Raw genomic sequence first — 17,457 nt, forward strand, 5'->3', positions numbered from 1 at the left:
AAACAATGATGTACCCCAGTGATTTCCCCAAGATGTAGATAAATAAGTAAGGGTATAGTAAGTAAGGGTATAATAAGTAAGGGTATAGCTAAGTTGCTACAGCAAATTTCCTTCTGCACTACAAGCTGTATAAATACTTTACATTGCTCAGCAAACCTCGATTTTATGTTTTCCATTATAGGCGTTCTATGTTAATCACTCCTCTTACTATTGTTTATTCTGAATAACAGTACATGTAACAACATTATACTGTACCTTGTCTGTTGCACCTTTACACTGTACTTATCAATATAAGGTATGACATGTTATATGTAGTTTATGAGAAGCTAAACACAGAATTACCTTTTTTATCTCTCTAGTCAGCATGCAGCGTTCTATGCTCAGAACTGTGGAGATATCAATATGTTCTCTTGAAATGGAGTTAAGCCAAGCTGTAAAACTATCGATTGTAGCAAGGAAGAGGACCCATGTAAACTTCAGGATGTTAAATATTCTTCTGAAGATATTGTCTGCAAATCCAATGGTGAGATACAGTTGTAGAAAGCAACATGGGAGACAGAGCAAATGACTGAAAGATCCTGTTAATGTACCACACTCAAACATGGAGGCTTATTCATTAAGGGTAGGATTTTAGAGGTTTTTGAAACCACTATACTCTAAAACCGCGATTGTCATTGAATAGGTCCAAATATAAAAAGTACGAACAAAAGAAAGTATTGAAAGATGCGGTAAAAATTTGCGTTTTTTTGGGACAATTCCTAGCAAAAAAAATCCAAAGTTCAAATTGATTTAAAGATGTCCAATCACATTTGATTGTTAGTAAATGGGTCCCTTAGATATTTTAGCTACAGCAGCATTTTCATTCGATTTGATAGAAAGTAGGAAGCACAATGCACCATGGGGCAAATTCACTAACGTTCGTAGTTGCGCCAGGCGCAACTTCGCCACGCTTCGCCAGGCGTAGTTTCGCCAGCGCTCCGCAAATTCACTAAAATCCGAAGTTGCGCACAGGGGTAGCGTAAGATTGCAAAGTTGCGCTAGCGTTGATTCGCTAAGTGAAGCAAAGTTACGCTAGCGAAGGCTAATTTGCATACGGCGCCAAATTCAAATTTCAATGGAGGAATACGTATCAGCACTACAAATGGCTAGAAAACCTTCAAAACATCAAATAAAAATTTTATTTTGCCCTACACATGTGCCCACTGTCTAGGTAAGTTGCCATGAGTCAGGAAATGTAGGGGGGAAGGAGGGGAGCCCCAAAAAATTTTTCGATCTTTTTCAGGCTATCAGCCATCATGTAGAAAACACGCCAGCGTGTGGCTTTTTTTGAAGCAATCCCTATCTACTCTATTGCGCTTCGCCTGGTCTGAGGTGGCGAAGGAAGTCTAGCGTAAAAGGTAGCGTTCAGTACACTGCGCGCGTTAGTAAATTTGCGTAGTTACGTCGCTAGCGAAAATTCACCAGGCGTAAGGGTGCGAAACTACGCCAGCGAAACTACGCCAGCGTTCGTTAGTGAATTTGCGCAGTAACGAAAATGCCAAACGCTAGCGAATTAACGCTAGCGTTTGGCGCATCGGCGCTTAGTGAATTTGCCCCATGTGTCCTGACTTACTGGTGTTCACACAGTCATTAACCCACAGGAACACATGGAGGCTGGTGCTGGCAGCTCTGTGCTATTTATAACCACTAAAGAGAGTTAGAAGTCAAAAGGCAACTAAACCTCAGCACAAATAATAAATATTCCTTTAACTACTAAAAGGCGAAATCCAATTTATACGTTTATTTATGTATTATAATTGTTTATGTATTTAATAATAATGATTATTATTATTAAAATGTTTTGCAAAACTTAATTCTCAACAATCTTGCTCACATGAAGTCTTAAAAAAAAACATTCTGTGAAATAAGCATTGAGCAGATTATTTATTAAAGTCTGTTTTTTTTTCTGGTCGGATTTTTAAAGGTAAAAAACAAATTTTTTGCAGAAAAAAAAAACTTGAATCTTTTGTGATTTCTTAAACCCAGATGGTGCTCAAAAAAGTACTCCAACACAGAACTCCCAAGTTTAAGTAGAAGTCAATGGCAGATGTCCTAATGATATCCTCATCTGCACTGGGTTTTGGTCAATAATTCGAAGATTATGTGGTTTCGGCCGTCATATCCGAAGAAGTCACAGGTTTCGGTGTCAAATCAAAAAAAGTTGCCGTTTTCTGCGACATTTTCGAAAAATTCTTTTTTTTTTTAATGATTTTATGGAGTTTTTTCCAGCACAATACATTTTCATGAAAATGTATTGATAAATAGGGGGAAAAAGTCAGTGCAGATTTGGTTGCAGTAGTTTTCAGAAAATAGTGAGAACTTTTAGGATTTTTATAAATAACCCCCTTATTGTCTCTCTGCAGTATCCACTCCCTTTGTTATATGGTGTCATCAGCTTTGTCAACTGTCTTACCAGCAGCAAGCCATTTACTTTGATTTATAGTCAAATATGTCCATTTCTTATTCAAATTGAAACTGGAAGACTACTTAAGCATTGCTAGTAGGCATTAACAGCACTCTTCTCATTATGTTGTAGACCAGGAGTGCCCATACTTTACTAATGCTAGGTCTACTTTTAGTGATGTTGCCCGTTATGATCTACATCCATAAAGGCATTTTTAGCATTCTGTTCCATGGAAAATATTACTTAAATATTGAGAAAATGTATATTGCTATATTTAACAAACAACTTTCTTATGTGACCGTAACATAATTATCTGAATGAAAAGCATGAAATAGGAGGGTGATTTATTCAAGCTGTTTGTTGACAGTGTCTTGAGATCTACTGCTCACAAGCTAAAGGTCTACTGGTAGATCGTGATCTACCTTTTGGACACCCCTGTTGTAAACCTTCATTTCCATTTAAAAGTCACAGAAGAAAGGTCCTCACTCCTGCAGTATTTCAGTTTTACAGAACTTGTTTTTAAGTCTTGCTATAGAACCGTATGTGCTCAGCATGCCATGTTATGTAAAATAAAGATCTTCTGTTCTGTGAGATTTCCTTACCTGGGCCATCTGATTTCTTTTTTCCATGCTCTTTTTCTTCTTCTTTATCCTCACATTCAACAATAATATCACCTGAAAATATACATTAGTTAAAAAAACTATACAATAATATTTACAGTAAAATTTACTTGCGTGACTTACAAATGTCCTTATTCAATCAGTATCAGCAAGTTACTACTTTAACCTTAATGAAAACACTCTGCTTTATAAATGTTTCCACAATAATAGCAACATTCTAGAAACACCTTTAAAAGATGATGATACCTGAACAAATGAATTAATCAGACACATCAACTGTATTATGTAAAATGCACTGACCCCCTTTATCTTCTCATTGCTGTTCCCACTTCTTACACTGTTCACTGTCTTTAATAAATATGGCTCCACTGTCTTGAACCCTCCCTATTGGAAAAGTCCTATGTTCCTTTGCTAGCTTATTGCATGGCTTACCTTCAGCAATGCCCTTTCTCCTCATTTCCCTCTCCTTTTCTTCTTTGTTCTCTTTGCTTCTTTGTCTAAGGGCTGTTTTTGGATCAGTAATCCATGCATGGTACATAAACTAAACAGAACAGAATTATTTAGAAGGGAAATGACATGTACACATATTAATAAGCATCTGATGATATGAAAGAATAAGAAGATAGAAAGGTGGAAGACAGATGGTAGAGAGAAATAGATAGGGAGACATAGATAGATGTACCTAGTTATATGTTTGTTGAGTTACCACTGTTTAAATATATAACCATCATTATCACTGATTGATTTAATCACAGTAACAGAAATTGTAGAGCCAAGAAACTTCCCAATATACATTACTTACACATTTTTAGTGGTTTTAAAGTTATTTGTAAATATAATTGCTATTGGTTTTGAATTTTAAAAACAATATAGCAGAAGGCCTTTCATTAGCATATCTATGCTAGGCTAACTTCTGCTACTTTGTTTTTAGATAACCACCAGTGCAGAAAAGGAACAGATAAATACTGCTTTTAATTGCAATTACTTTTACAAATAACTGCAAAATGTACACGGGAAAGTGACTTAGAATTACATTTTCTTTCATACGAAAATTTTATTTTTGGCTTTCAGTTTAAGTAAGAAAATAAATCCTGCATTTTTTGGCGATATCAAAGCAACCAATAACTGGCTGTGAAAGTACTATTTTGTAGCTTTGGTTCTTTGTAGTTTTTATTCCAGCAACAAGCTTTTATTTATCACCATTACAATACTTTTCAAGAGTGCCATCTTTAACCCTGCAGGTATGAGTCAGGTCTGCTGAAGTAGTACATCTACAGTATTCTGAATTCTGGGGCCTCCTACATGCCAGGGTGAGAAATAACCTTAGCCCTAACAATCCCAATAAAATTGCTATTTTTAAAGTACTAAGTGGGCACAAAAGATGCAGGCCATGTAAATGATTCAGTCGGTGACTAAATGAGTAGAGCTAGTAAACAGGAAGGGGCATACAAATTACTAGAAGAGTTATAATAACAGAGACAGTGGCAGTCAAGAAATGCTCTCCCTACATCTGTCTCTCAGTAACACAATAATATAAATATGAATTTGTATCATATGATCAATAAACAAGCCATCAGCTAGGGTTGCAACCGATAACAGCACTGGGGGACAACACCTGTCTCTCAGCATGTCCTCAAATCTTAAAACTGAAGTTAAAGCCAAGCAACACTTACTAGTGTAGGATGAAAATGAATGAATAGAAATAAAAAAAAAAAAAACATTCTATTGGGAATGCAAGCTTTGTGGCTTCAACCCCATGAGCCAAAATCAATCTGCAATTGCAGACAGGTACCTTTAAAAAATTGTTACCCGAGGCAAAATTGTGCAGAGTTTGCTAAATATTTTGTGAATTTGATGGGCTTACTTGAACAGAAATAGAATTAATTATGTGAATCTTCATACAAAGGCAGTTTGTATGATATAAGCAGAGTTTCGAAGTTCTCCACTGTTAGAACAATATTATTTGATACACCATTTACTCGTGTCTGTGTTGGTATCACTGGTGCAGCTTTAGTTTATCACATGAGATGTCATGAGAATACACTGGCTGCCACATGTATATATGTATTTGAGTGTGTGTGTTCAGTTGATGACAGCTGTGTGAGTTCAGAAAGCCAAATCTGTATATCAGAAATATTTTTAAGAAAGATTAACAGCGTTATTAAAGGTCCAACAAAATATATTTGTAAATATAACTACTAGAAATCTATAATATTTATAATTCAGTATAATACATATAAGAAGAACACCATTTTTATGTTGGCTTCCAAGGAAAGAAAAGATATCTCATTTGAAGAATCATTTCATTGTTAACAGTTTTTGAAACAGAAAAAAACATGTCAGTTATTATCTTTTGAATTATCATCTGTTTTAGCAAATGATAATCCTTGTAAAAGTTATTTTTCTTTTAACTTACCATGCAAGACAACAAATAAAAGCACATGCAGAAAGTCAAGCATTACTAATAGGCATGCATTTAATGGCATATGCACACCTTGGTCTCAGGGAAGCTGGAGTTTACAGAGTTAATACTGTTAGACTTGTTTGCAGTAAGTTTCAGGTACATGGTTTTCAAGTTAATTTGTAGCATATTAAGTAAAAATGTTCCTAAAATATCTTTGTTCCAATACTTGTACTAGCAGAACTGCAATTCCCATCATCCATAGTCTAGAGAGCAATGTATATCAGTAGATAAGGGTTGTCAGACAACCAAATGATGGCTAGCTCTACTTACAGGTACAAAGAATCATCATCTGGTTTCACAGTAAGTATACTGTTAATTACATACATCACCCACAAAACCTATTGGTCAGATAGACACACGTGGATCAATCTGCTGCATGAGGGTTGCAGACCCAGCCAACTAGCAGGTCAGCTGATTAGAACCTAAGTGTGTGATATGAGGCACAGGCCAAATAGATGTTTTACCTTTAAGGCATGTCATTTCAATTGCTCAAAATCAGCAGCCCTTCAGATGAAAACTATTACTATGCACATTGCATAGAAACAAAATGTTAGACATCAAAGGCATTTCTGCCCTAATGAAAGCTATTCTTAAACATCCTCCTATTCTTCTCTAAAACCTGGTGATACTTTATGATTCACTTCTTTCATTCGTGTAGTCCAGGGATGTCATTCAGCTGTTAAAGGCCTCACCACCCCTATATAAGTTACATTATATAACAAGAAGTATCCAGACAACATTAATGGATTTGGCTACTTCAGACATCCACTTTGCTCAGACTGATATATAATTAAGGATGCAGTCATCTAAACTCCAACAACAAAATTGTTGTGACTTTTGCTGTGGCACCTACATAGCACGTTATTCTTTCAAAAAGTCACTTTGTCAAATGTTTGCCTCACTAGAGCTATCCTCGTCAACTGACAACATTTTCAAAGTGGTAGACAACTTCCAAGAGCTGAAGTAAAACTGCCAATTCCATTTTGCCTCAGGAGATGTTATGAAGCATTTATCTACATTTACAGCTCCCTATGAGTAATACACTGCCCAAAGTATAATGTAAACTGAAAACACACACATATATTTAATGGGACACCAATGGATCCATAGAGTATATAAATAAACTTTACTTTCATATATATATAATAGGATTATTCTGCAGGATTTATGGATTAAGCAGATATGGAATCTTGGAGACTATATACCTCTATATACGGATGATGGCTCTAGTATACTTGCTGCAGACACTACATAAAATACAGAAGAGGTTGTGGTTGCAGCTCAGATCAGGGACTGATACTCCAGGTTAGCCAGATGCCAGTTTCACCCATTTGACCAGCAGTCACAATCTCTTCTGATAGCCTCAAATACTGACCACATTATCCCTGTGAGAAGAGGGATGGATAACAAATCAAATGACAAAGGGTGTGGTATTGCACGTGGTTCATAAAATAATGCTTCTTGTATAAAGTGGTTGATTATATGGTTAATTATTATAAAATGGTTGATTGTATACATTGGTTTTACTCACAGCTGCTCTGAAGCTTGGGAAAAACCTTGTCTGGGTATAGCTTACTTACTCATAACTTGTATGCTTTTGTCTTAACTAATACATTCCAGATTTACAGTATAGAGTATAATTTGTGAATGGCGATAGGAGGACCACAGGCATTTCACCAGCCTAATATACAGTGTAACATACACAATTGTAAATATTTTAGTCAGCTCACAGACTAAAATACTGAATCCACTATAAATTTACTGTGGTGCAAGCTTGTGTGTTACTCTGCTAGGGCATTTATGGAGAGGTTAGGGTAACTGCTGAGTTCCCAAATATATACTTTTCATTATGCCATAGCCTATTGGGTAGTCCAGGCTGCACAGCACTAAGGACAGGGCAAGGAAGAAAGGCCCAAATATTGCTTTATGCAACCCATTCAAGTTTCAGCAGAACATGTACTAATAGAGATATAGAGATATAAGTTGAACAGAGTGGCTGTTATTCTGGTAGCGACAGAGGAAACAATACAGAATGTGCTTGAATGTGACACACTTTTGTCAAAGTTGAGTATTTTTTAGACTTTAAGCTATTGAAATGTGTTTTTCCCCAAATACCAGTATTTGTAGCATATTTTGATAATTATTTTTTATTATACAAAATAAAGTGTAAATTCCTGCAGACCTTTCCTACAAAAAGAAAATGTATGACATGAGAGACTGTTATTTAGCTTTAATTCCAACAGCATTATGCAGTTTCTGAGTGCCGTACCAGCTTCCTGAGAGAGAGAAACAGCACGCTGCCTACCCCTTCTACCCCTGAATGCATGCAGTTTTGTTTGATTTTAACAACAGAAACAATGGTAATATGAAGGGAATGGAAATGCCATCGTCTGCATTGTCCTCTTTAATATTTCACAAAACACTGAGTGAATGGGATATTATTTCATCAGACTCATCAAATCATCTCTTTGAAAATGTTTGGAAATGATTCAATTGAATTAGAAATAGCCATAGCACAACTTCAAACTGTATTCTGGTTGTATCTTTAAAAAAAACACCCAAACACTGCATAGAGAGGAGATACAGAGGAGGCATTTATAGAGGATACAATCCACTAAAACACTACTTTTTGGGTCATGTTTTGCACACACGTTAAAATGTCTTATGAATACCTTTGCAGCTCTGATTAAATATTGAAGAATTGTTTTAGGCAGTTTAATGACAGACTTTGGCAAGGCTATAAGGGCTGATGCAAACTTCCCAATAGCTCTCTAAAAGAAGGACAAAGCATTAGCAGTTAGAGGACATTAAAAATCTGAATTATTAGGTCAGTAAACGGTTAGTGATAAGGAACAGAAAGTTACAAGAACACACAATATATTATCATTTTAAAAGCACTTTTAACACTGAAAATATAACCACTATCCAATAAGGCCAGTTATTAGTTGTGATAATTAGTATTCTTCACACACTATGGCCTAAGCCTAACTTTAGTTACTGATATTTTTGCATTTACATGCATGGTAACATTTGCTTAGTTCAGTATTAGTACAAGAATTAGTAAAGTTCAATCACAAACTTAATACATATGACTTTTGCTATAACAATACAAGGAGGACAAATGAAATTATCTATAATAACTGCTTCACACTTGAGTGATTGACTGCAATAGACAAAATATGTGTTTAGAACCCACACATTTTAATTCAAAACCTGTATCCTCTATGGATTGTACTGTATTTTTAGAAACTAAATGAAAACTGTTTAAAACTGCATTTTCTGCAAACTGCACCATTAGTGTACTGTCACTTATTTTCTCATCTGTTAAATCTTTTAACATAAAAATAAAGTTAATGAAAAACTTTATTTTTGATGAACCTTTTGCAAAATAAAAATAAAATCAAACCAAGATATCTCTAACGTAAGAAAAGCTTAGTCAATGCTTTAAACAAGCTGCATTGCAACTGAATGAATCCAATTATTCATATCAGTATTAAACATAACTAACAGATTAAAAGGAAAACCGTAAACGCAAGGTGCTTAATAGTTCTCCGGATATGATGACAAGCTTCTCTCTCTAGCAAAGATCTGTCCCTCGTGCATTTACCAGCATCTGCATCTACCCAAGCATACCTGGAAGGCAGATTTCTTTCTAGGCTCTTCTTCTTTTTTGTCATCATCATCTTCCTCTTCACTGTCCGTCTCAAACAAATAATAATCACCGCTTTTCACCACTAAGTGAAATAAAATAGTTACTTGTATCTAACATTTTACACAGGTGTTTTTAATCGCACATATAACAAACTACTATCAGTATAATCAAACCTTCAAACTTATTTTGCACAAATACGTGGTTTTTAATAAGCACAATTTCACAAGAAACTTGCTGCCCTGATCTGCAGAAAGTGAAACTGTGGTCTTAACTACTGGATATTAGCCTGTGAAATCAGTTACATGTGCACTCAGGTACTTAGTATAAAATCAGTTTCTTAATTCTGCAAAGGCAAAAATCTCCTGTCCTAATAAATAAAATGCATTATTAGAAAGTCTCTACTATTCTGAACAAAGGAACAAAATGTAGGTTAGCTGTAATTACACCTTGTTCATGAGAAAATACATATGGCAGAAGAATACATTGAAATAACATAAATGTTTAGGGCTAGGTGAAAGGCACATGTTTAAATGTGAAACCATGGCTGTTTACAGTACCTGTTGTGTCTAATCAGTGATCACACAGCCACTTATAGTGTATAAAAAAAGCATATTGTGCCAAATATCTAGTATAAATATTACAAGATCCAATTTTTTACACATACATACTTGAAATAAGAACAAATAAAATTCAACGAACTTGTAAATTAGAGAAGTATTGGGTACAGCAATCAGGAGGCCCGTAGGACAACTAAACATTAAACAACTCAACTTTACCCAGACTGATATGTAGCCATGTAACCTGTATTATTACTGCAAATAATGGTGATCACTGGAATAATTACAAAATGCTGATGGGCCAAAGAAACATCATTAACAAAATTATAATTTACCTATTGAAGTGCATTCCAAAAAAAAAACACATTTAGTTTACTTCTAAAAATATAGCACACTATTTCATGTAGAGTGAATGATCCATGTGCATATAAATGTGGCTTTTGCTCATTAACTTAAATATTGTCCCCATTAAGCAAACAGTATTTCTGGGACTGTACCATTAAACCCTAACAACCTGTGCAGTCATTTTGTTCATTACATTGCCATTCTTTGTTTGATAAAACTAGCATTATAAAGAGGTATACATTAGACATTCTATATGGTTTCCAAAAAAAGGAAAAAAGCAAATGACAGATGCTGTTTATCAAACTTTTCTATAGCATTTAAAAGTGTAATTTGATTCATTTTTTGCAGTTCTACGATATTTCGCCTAAAAATTCAGAAAGACCTTTTGCCTCCATGTCAAGTTATTATAAAAAGACCTATGCCTTGTATCCTTGAACAGAAAATGTTATTTATTTTATGTTTTGTTTTATAACCAAGGTTTGGAAAAGACAAATAAATAAATAAATAAATAAAACAAAATGAAAAATACTTAATCAGCAAATATACAATGGATGCCACTATTTTTACTGGACACTACCAAATGAATGATTGGATACAGACCCCAACAATGGTTATATTCAGATTCCACATGACAAGTGAACATTTTGCCCCCATCATTATAAACTCCTGACAACAAAAATATCTGTGCATATGGATATGCATATGTCCCCTTTAAGAATGCAAATAATTGCAGTTTAAGAAATGAATATGACTGGATATGTTGCCAAGCAAATATGGAGTCTGACAAAGTGTTATGTGAATAAATCATCAAAGTGAACATGGATAGGGACAGAATAAAAGTATAGCATGTCCAGTTTTTATGATATTTATTAGAGAAGTTGTAAAATGTTCAGCATTCATAAATTTTAGCTAAATTATAATAATAAGGGCAAAATGACAGAGAACAACTCAACAGTGGAACAGAATACTTCCTACCAGTAAATACTGATTATATCTTGTTAGTAGGGGATCTAAAGCAAAAAATACTAAAAAAAAAGAACTAACTCTGGGTGATCTTTTGAGCACTTTTGCAATTTACTTTAACTTTCTAGTGTTGCTTTATCAAGTATTTAATATGCAAGTGGCCTCTGAAATCAGAAACCTCTGTATTGTGTATATTACTGCCTCCCTTTCTGGCCATTATAAAGCTGTGCCAACAGGTAAAGGGAAGGAGCTACTTCTCTCTACCCTAGTACAGCTCACTGTCCATTTATCAGGTCCCGTCTGCAATCTGACATTGACCTGATGCTCTCATTGACTTATGTCTGAAAAAAGTGCTTTTTCATTTTTGACTTTAGATCCCCTTTAACTGAGAGTAGAACCTTACTTAATTGTAGAAAATAACAAATGGTTCCTAAAATACAAATGTGACTTATATCTAATGCTTGGAAAGAATAATGTAGAAGTTCAATATAGACACATTTTTCTCTCAACACAACCTTTCATTTACAGAATTAGAAAGCTCAAGTACAACTGCCAGACACATTTAATATCAGTAATATGAGTCACATTTGTATTTAAACAGAGATCAAACCTTTAAATGCTAGGGTTTACATTATTTTATAGCTCTTAAAACACTAGCAATTAAATGGTTCAATTATGTAATCCCATTGGCCTATATTTACTGAGCCTTCCAGTGCTAAAAGAGATGTTTACAGACTTATATGCACACAAGTTCTTAAATTAAAATAGGGTGAAAATAATAAATGCCTTCTTAATGCCCGGGAAGGCCAACAAATATGGGCCAATGTCAACCTGTGCAATCTCACGAAGACAGGTCTGTTAATGATGTAGATGTAGAGAAATGAAATACTGGCACAGTTTCTTTGTGACTTCACAGAATTGTTTAAGATGTACAAATCTATCACACAATCCAGTGGTGTAATACTTACAACTACAAAATGCATGTGGCCCATATATTAAAACACAAACATAAATACATTGTGTATATATATATATATATATATATATATATATATATATATATATATATATATATATATATATATATATATATATATATATATATATATATATATATATATGTTAGGTTGTGTTCAGGTGTTTGCTTTATTCATCAGCAGACCTTTCCAGAGTACATCCCTTAAAGGGATATGGTCATGGGAAAAAAAAATTTTTTCAAAATGAATCAGTTAATAGTGCCGGCAGAATTCTGCACTGAAATCCATTTCTCAAAAGATCAAACAGATTTTTTTATATTCAATTTTGAAATCTGACATGGGGCTAGACATATTGTCAATTTCCCAGCTGCATTAACAATATACTTTCACACAATTAGAGACTGGAGCGCTTCTAACCACCTGCCGTATCGTTAAAATTATATATTGGAACGCTCTTCTACTTCGCGGTCTACTCATACACTTAATCCAAGTTTGCTCACCGCTGTTTGAAGTTGGCTCGGGTGCGTATGCCCCGAGCCCTCCGCTTTAAATATCCCAATGTAATAAAATAGTGGGTCACTCACCGCTCCTGTTTGGTGGTCCGGGTGCTGCGCCCCAAACCCTCAGCATAGGGGAGACATCAAGGTACAAATCAGCAATTAGGCACGCACTCCACAGGACTCCAGGTAACGGTAAAAAGGTTTTACTTTATTGCACAAACAAATATCCACCTAACGCGTTTCGTATGTTACCACACGTAATCATATGCCTATGATTACGTGTGGTAACATACGAAACGCGTTAGGTGGATATTTGTTTGTGCAATAAAGTAAAACCTTTTTACCGTTACCTGGAGTCCTGTGGAGTGCGTGCCTAATTACTGATTTGTACCTTAATTTCCCAGCTGCCCCAAGTCATGTGACTTGTGCTCTCATAAACTTCAGTCACACTTTACTGCTGTACTGCAAGTTGGAGTGATATCACCCCCTCCCTTTTCCCCCCCAGCAGCCAAACAAAAGAACAATGGGAAGGTAACCAGATAACAGCTCCCTAACACAAGATGCTGCCTGGTAGATCTAAGAACAACACTCAGTAAAAACCCATGTCCCACTGAGACACCTTCAGTTACATTGAGAAGGAAAAACAGCAGCCTGCCAGAAAGCATTTCTCTCCTAAAGTGCAGGCACACGTCACATGACCAGGGGCAGCTGGGAAATTGACAAAATGTCTAGCCCCATGTCAGATTTCAAAATTGAATATAAAAAAAGTTTGCTCTTTTGAAAAATGGATTTTAGTGCAGAATTCTGCTGGAGTAGCACTATTAACTGATGCGTTTTGAAAAAAAAAACATGTTTTCCGGTGACAGGATCCCTTTAACATTAAAAAAGTGAGGTTTCATGTTATGGTGTTTTTAACTGTGTAGTGGTTGTACTGCCAGGTAATATTCTGTAACTATAGCAGGTTTCAAGAAAGAGTTGAATGCCTATGACAAGTAACAAGTAATACAAGCTATAAATATATAATATAAATATAAATATTATTACAAGAGCCAGTAAAAATGTGCCAGCAAACAAGTCTCTAAATAGATTGCTTGCTGATTATCTTGTTTACTGTACCTCAACTCTCTGAGAAGTCACAAAGTTGTAACCATGCAGAAAAAACAAACAGATAATTCTGGTCAAGGATATAAGGGCTAAATCCATGTATCTGACAGATGATTGAAAAAACCTACTGGAAGCATGATCAACCCAAGGTCGCCACCACTGCTTTTTTTTGCCCTTGGCTTTCTCTTTGTCTGCTTTGTCTCCTAAAATGAAATATGTTCATACATTAATTGAGCACAGTGAAAAAGACAAATGCACTTTATTCATTGTTATAAATAACATGGGGAAAAACTCACATACTAGACACAAATATCAATTGCTTTTAATGAATGCAAGAAATTTGTTTACTAAAGCTCAAACAAATTGTCGATATATTAACACTGCAAAAATCTTTGCACCTAAATTAAAGCCACACAGTTAGCTAAGTTCAAAATGACTTGTGGGTCTAGTGATAAGCATGTGAAATTTAATAATGCATAAGAATTAATTTTATATCAATAATAATGAATTTTTTGTGTTCATTTAGTTCAGTGCCATTTTTGCAGTACATTTACACTAATATATTGCCACTGCAAACTGGTGACAAATCACTGAATATATGGTATGACAAATTTACTGTCATATAACTTATATTACAGGAAATTATTCTACTAATCCAAGCATACTAAGGGGCACACTTAGGTTTATTTATTAAAATCCATAAACAATTCTAAAATATATATATCAGCAAAGCGCAATGCCAATGACAGTGCACATATGCAAGCTTATACAATATGTACACAAGCTGCTAGCAGCCATATAGAATTGATTATGAATTAAAGACATTGCATCACTCCTCCAGACGATCACCACCATGTGGCGATAATTTTGGCACTAGAAGGTATTGTGCTTTTGTAAACATGACCATAAACAGATCAAATGTTGTTATGCTTTGTAGATACAATGACAGGCAAACACATGTTTATATCAGAAACATTTTCAGTTATGTGAGTGAATACATTTGAAAATGATTGCACATGATTGCAATGATTGACTTTTATAAAAGCGCACAGACTTTTATCAAAGCAAACAGACCACATTGGGTCTTTTGCACTTTAACAATAAGGAATAATATCCTTATATCATTATGATTTTCACCATTTGAATTTATGAAAGCGCTTTGAGTTATAATGTACCAAATGTGCCCACAGAAAGCGAACAGACCACATTGGGTCTTTTGCAACAATGTGCAATGTGCAAAAATGCCCACAAAAATACCTGCCATAAAAAGAAATATATTTAATCTTTAATACTAGAGACATTTTTGTAAAATCAAGAGCAACAAATGTTAAACAAAGACTGCCATTAAGGTAAAATCCACGGTCTCCGTATCTGATGTTGTGGATAATATATTTTCTGTTGGCTCTTTGAATCATGCTACATGTTTGTTTACATGGTAAAACATGGCTAAGGTTAAAGTATGTGACCTCTACCTTGCTACATTAGTACAAAGGGACGGGAACAGAAAGTCATCAAGTGTGTATGGCAGATACTTAGATTGATTTGTCTTTTATGCTCTGCATTTTTCACTGCTGTGTGGTTATATATTTACAATAGTTCATCAAGTATTTATCAAGTAGACACAGAGTGGTTTTTAACTAGAAGATCTGACAAAGTCTACCTAGCTTTGGATCCCTTTTTCATTAGTTAGTTTGGGTAAGATAATCTTTAAATACTTATAAATGACAGAAAAAGGTTTAAAAAGGATGTCCTGTACACTATACATCTCAAGAGAGGCATCAGTGTTGTCTGCTACAGGTATAGGACCTTTAGGCCTGGGGTTTTCAAAATATGGGATCTTTCCATAAACTATGAATTTAGTCTGCTAAAAAAATCGTTTAAACATTAAATAAATCTAATAAGATTGTTTTGCCACCAATACGGATTCAGCTTAGATACCAACAAGTACAAGGTACTGTTTTATTATTACAAAGAAAATCATTTTTAAAATTCAGAATTATTGGAATTAATGGAATCTATGGGAGATGGTCTTCCCATAATGTGTAGCTTTCTGAATAACAGGTTTCTGATACCTGTACTGGTAAATTTTAACTATTAATATTTTGACTATACATTTTCCTAACAATGTTGAGGTGAGCATTCGAATTAATGTCACATTCCTAATACTTTTAGAAAAGTTCATCATGGCAGGTCTCTTGGATCAATTGGCTGTTCCAGATTTGTTCTCTCCATGTTCTACTATATACTAATTCTCTACTTTATCTGTATCTCTTTGTATATTTGTATTTATTGAAATGTTAGATAATTTTTATAGAGAGGCAGAAGTACTAATGATTCCAAAATGAATTTGGAAGAGTAAACAACTATATGGTATACACAAGGAAAGTTTTAATTTATTATTTTATGTGCAATGAATCAAGAGGTACATATAATGGAATTAAATGATCAATTACAAGCCACTATTTTCTCTTATTACTCATACCTGACTATTATATTATAGTAATATATATATATCTGGCATCTCAACCAAGGATGGAACCACCTACATTTCTACTAAAAATTATACTTAGATAAAATACTTTCTAGTTATTCTTTAAACATCATTTAAATTATATATTTCTATAAGAGTACAGATTTATAAAGTTGTATAGAATGCACCAACAAATTTATAACTAACAGAAATGCACTTTACCTTCATCGTCATCATCATCTGGTTTTTGTATTTCTTGTCCTTCTCCATCCTGTGTAACACTCAGCATTTTTTCTTTACCTTTTTTATATTTTTCTTGCCTGGCTTTAATGTGATCCATCCTAGTAAAATGGACAATTGTTGGCGTTGTAATTTATATTAATTAATATTAATTAGGTGTCAAAACTATAGACAATTGTTGGGGTTGTAATTTATATTAATTTATATTAATTTAGTTTCAAAACTAACAGCAGCTACGTATGTATTATAATTAGCAATTAAATAAGAACTAAAACTGGAAACCATTTTGTAAAAAGGCACAGATAAATCAAATATACAATAGATAAATATATATATGTAAGGACCCTGAGGCATAAGTTCCCCTTTTCATTTGGAGCCTCATGGTGGATACAGGGTCTCCAAGAGTTTCCAAGGGCAGAGCTCTTGGATTGGTGCAACATGGCTGATCCCAAAAGCAGCCACAAGGTGTCGCTGTGCCCAATAAAAGGAGCTTGCCATGTGCTCGCAGCCAATACTGCTTGAGGATTCCTACTTTCACTTTCATGTAGGAGGTGGACAGAACTCATGCAAAGATGTAAGGGGCTAAAAGGAGTTCGATAGCCCTGTGGGCTGATGCAGGGTACTCTAAAAGCCTGGAAAGCTCAACCATGCCGGTTTGGAGTTTTGCTGGACATCTTTTGTGCTTGTGCTATGGATAGTGCTGGGAGCTGTAGTTCTGCTTTGGATTTAGCAACAGTGTGCTCGCGCTATAGACAGTGCTGGGAGCTATGAATGGAGGATCAAGCAAGCTGCATGTGATTCATGGAATGGATTCATCGCTGTGGATGCCTGCCCCAGCTCTGGATGAGCCTACCCATCTGTGTGAATCCCCACAGTAAGGTGTGCCATGGGGAGGGTAGAAAAAGAGAGGATCCAGGATGGTTTCTGTTTATGACACAGGCTGTTGTTAATGGCTGCCACGAGGGAGCCAGTACCTAACTGGAGGGAAAGGTATTTTGGGCTACTTTTGCTACTTGGGACCTATTGTGCTCTTTTGGGAAAAGGGACTGAGACTCTTTGTCTGCCAAAGGAGTTGCGGGACTTTGCCTGGCATGGAGGGCCAGGAAATGGACTGCCATAGGT

The 17,457-nt window shown here is 35.0% G+C and overlaps 1 protein-coding gene across 5 annotated transcripts in view; it reads right to left on the reverse strand.

The window, feature by feature from the left end:
• Nucleotides 1-17,457, reverse strand: part of LOC108695592 (piezo-type mechanosensitive ion channel component 2) — a 246,704-nt gene that overhangs the window by 37,258 nt on the left and 191,989 nt on the right. For 3 of the 5 annotated variants that reach the window (XM_041567810.1, XM_041567809.1, XM_018224179.2), the window contains 6 exons: nucleotides 16,318-16,436; nucleotides 13,754-13,828; nucleotides 9,161-9,261; nucleotides 3,496-3,604; nucleotides 3,046-3,117; nucleotides 343-509 (listed from right to left, as the gene is read on the reverse strand). In XM_041567810.1, the coding sequence (XP_041423744.1) occupies nucleotides 343-509; nucleotides 3,046-3,117; nucleotides 3,496-3,604; nucleotides 9,161-9,261; nucleotides 13,754-13,828; nucleotides 16,318-16,436 (643 nt within the window). Of the gene's footprint in view, nucleotides 1-342; nucleotides 510-3,045; nucleotides 3,118-3,495; nucleotides 3,605-8,199; nucleotides 8,299-9,160; nucleotides 9,262-13,753; nucleotides 13,829-16,317; nucleotides 16,437-17,457 lie in introns of all 5 variants that reach the window. The other 2 variants (XM_018224178.2, XM_018224177.2) reach the window with 1 other exon arrangement.

Source organism: Xenopus laevis, chromosome 6S (genome assembly GCF_017654675.1).
Source record: "Xenopus laevis strain J_2021 chromosome 6S, Xenopus_laevis_v10.1, whole genome shotgun sequence".
In the NCBI taxonomy this organism is placed as follows: Eukaryota; Metazoa; Chordata; class Amphibia; order Anura; family Pipidae; genus Xenopus; species Xenopus laevis.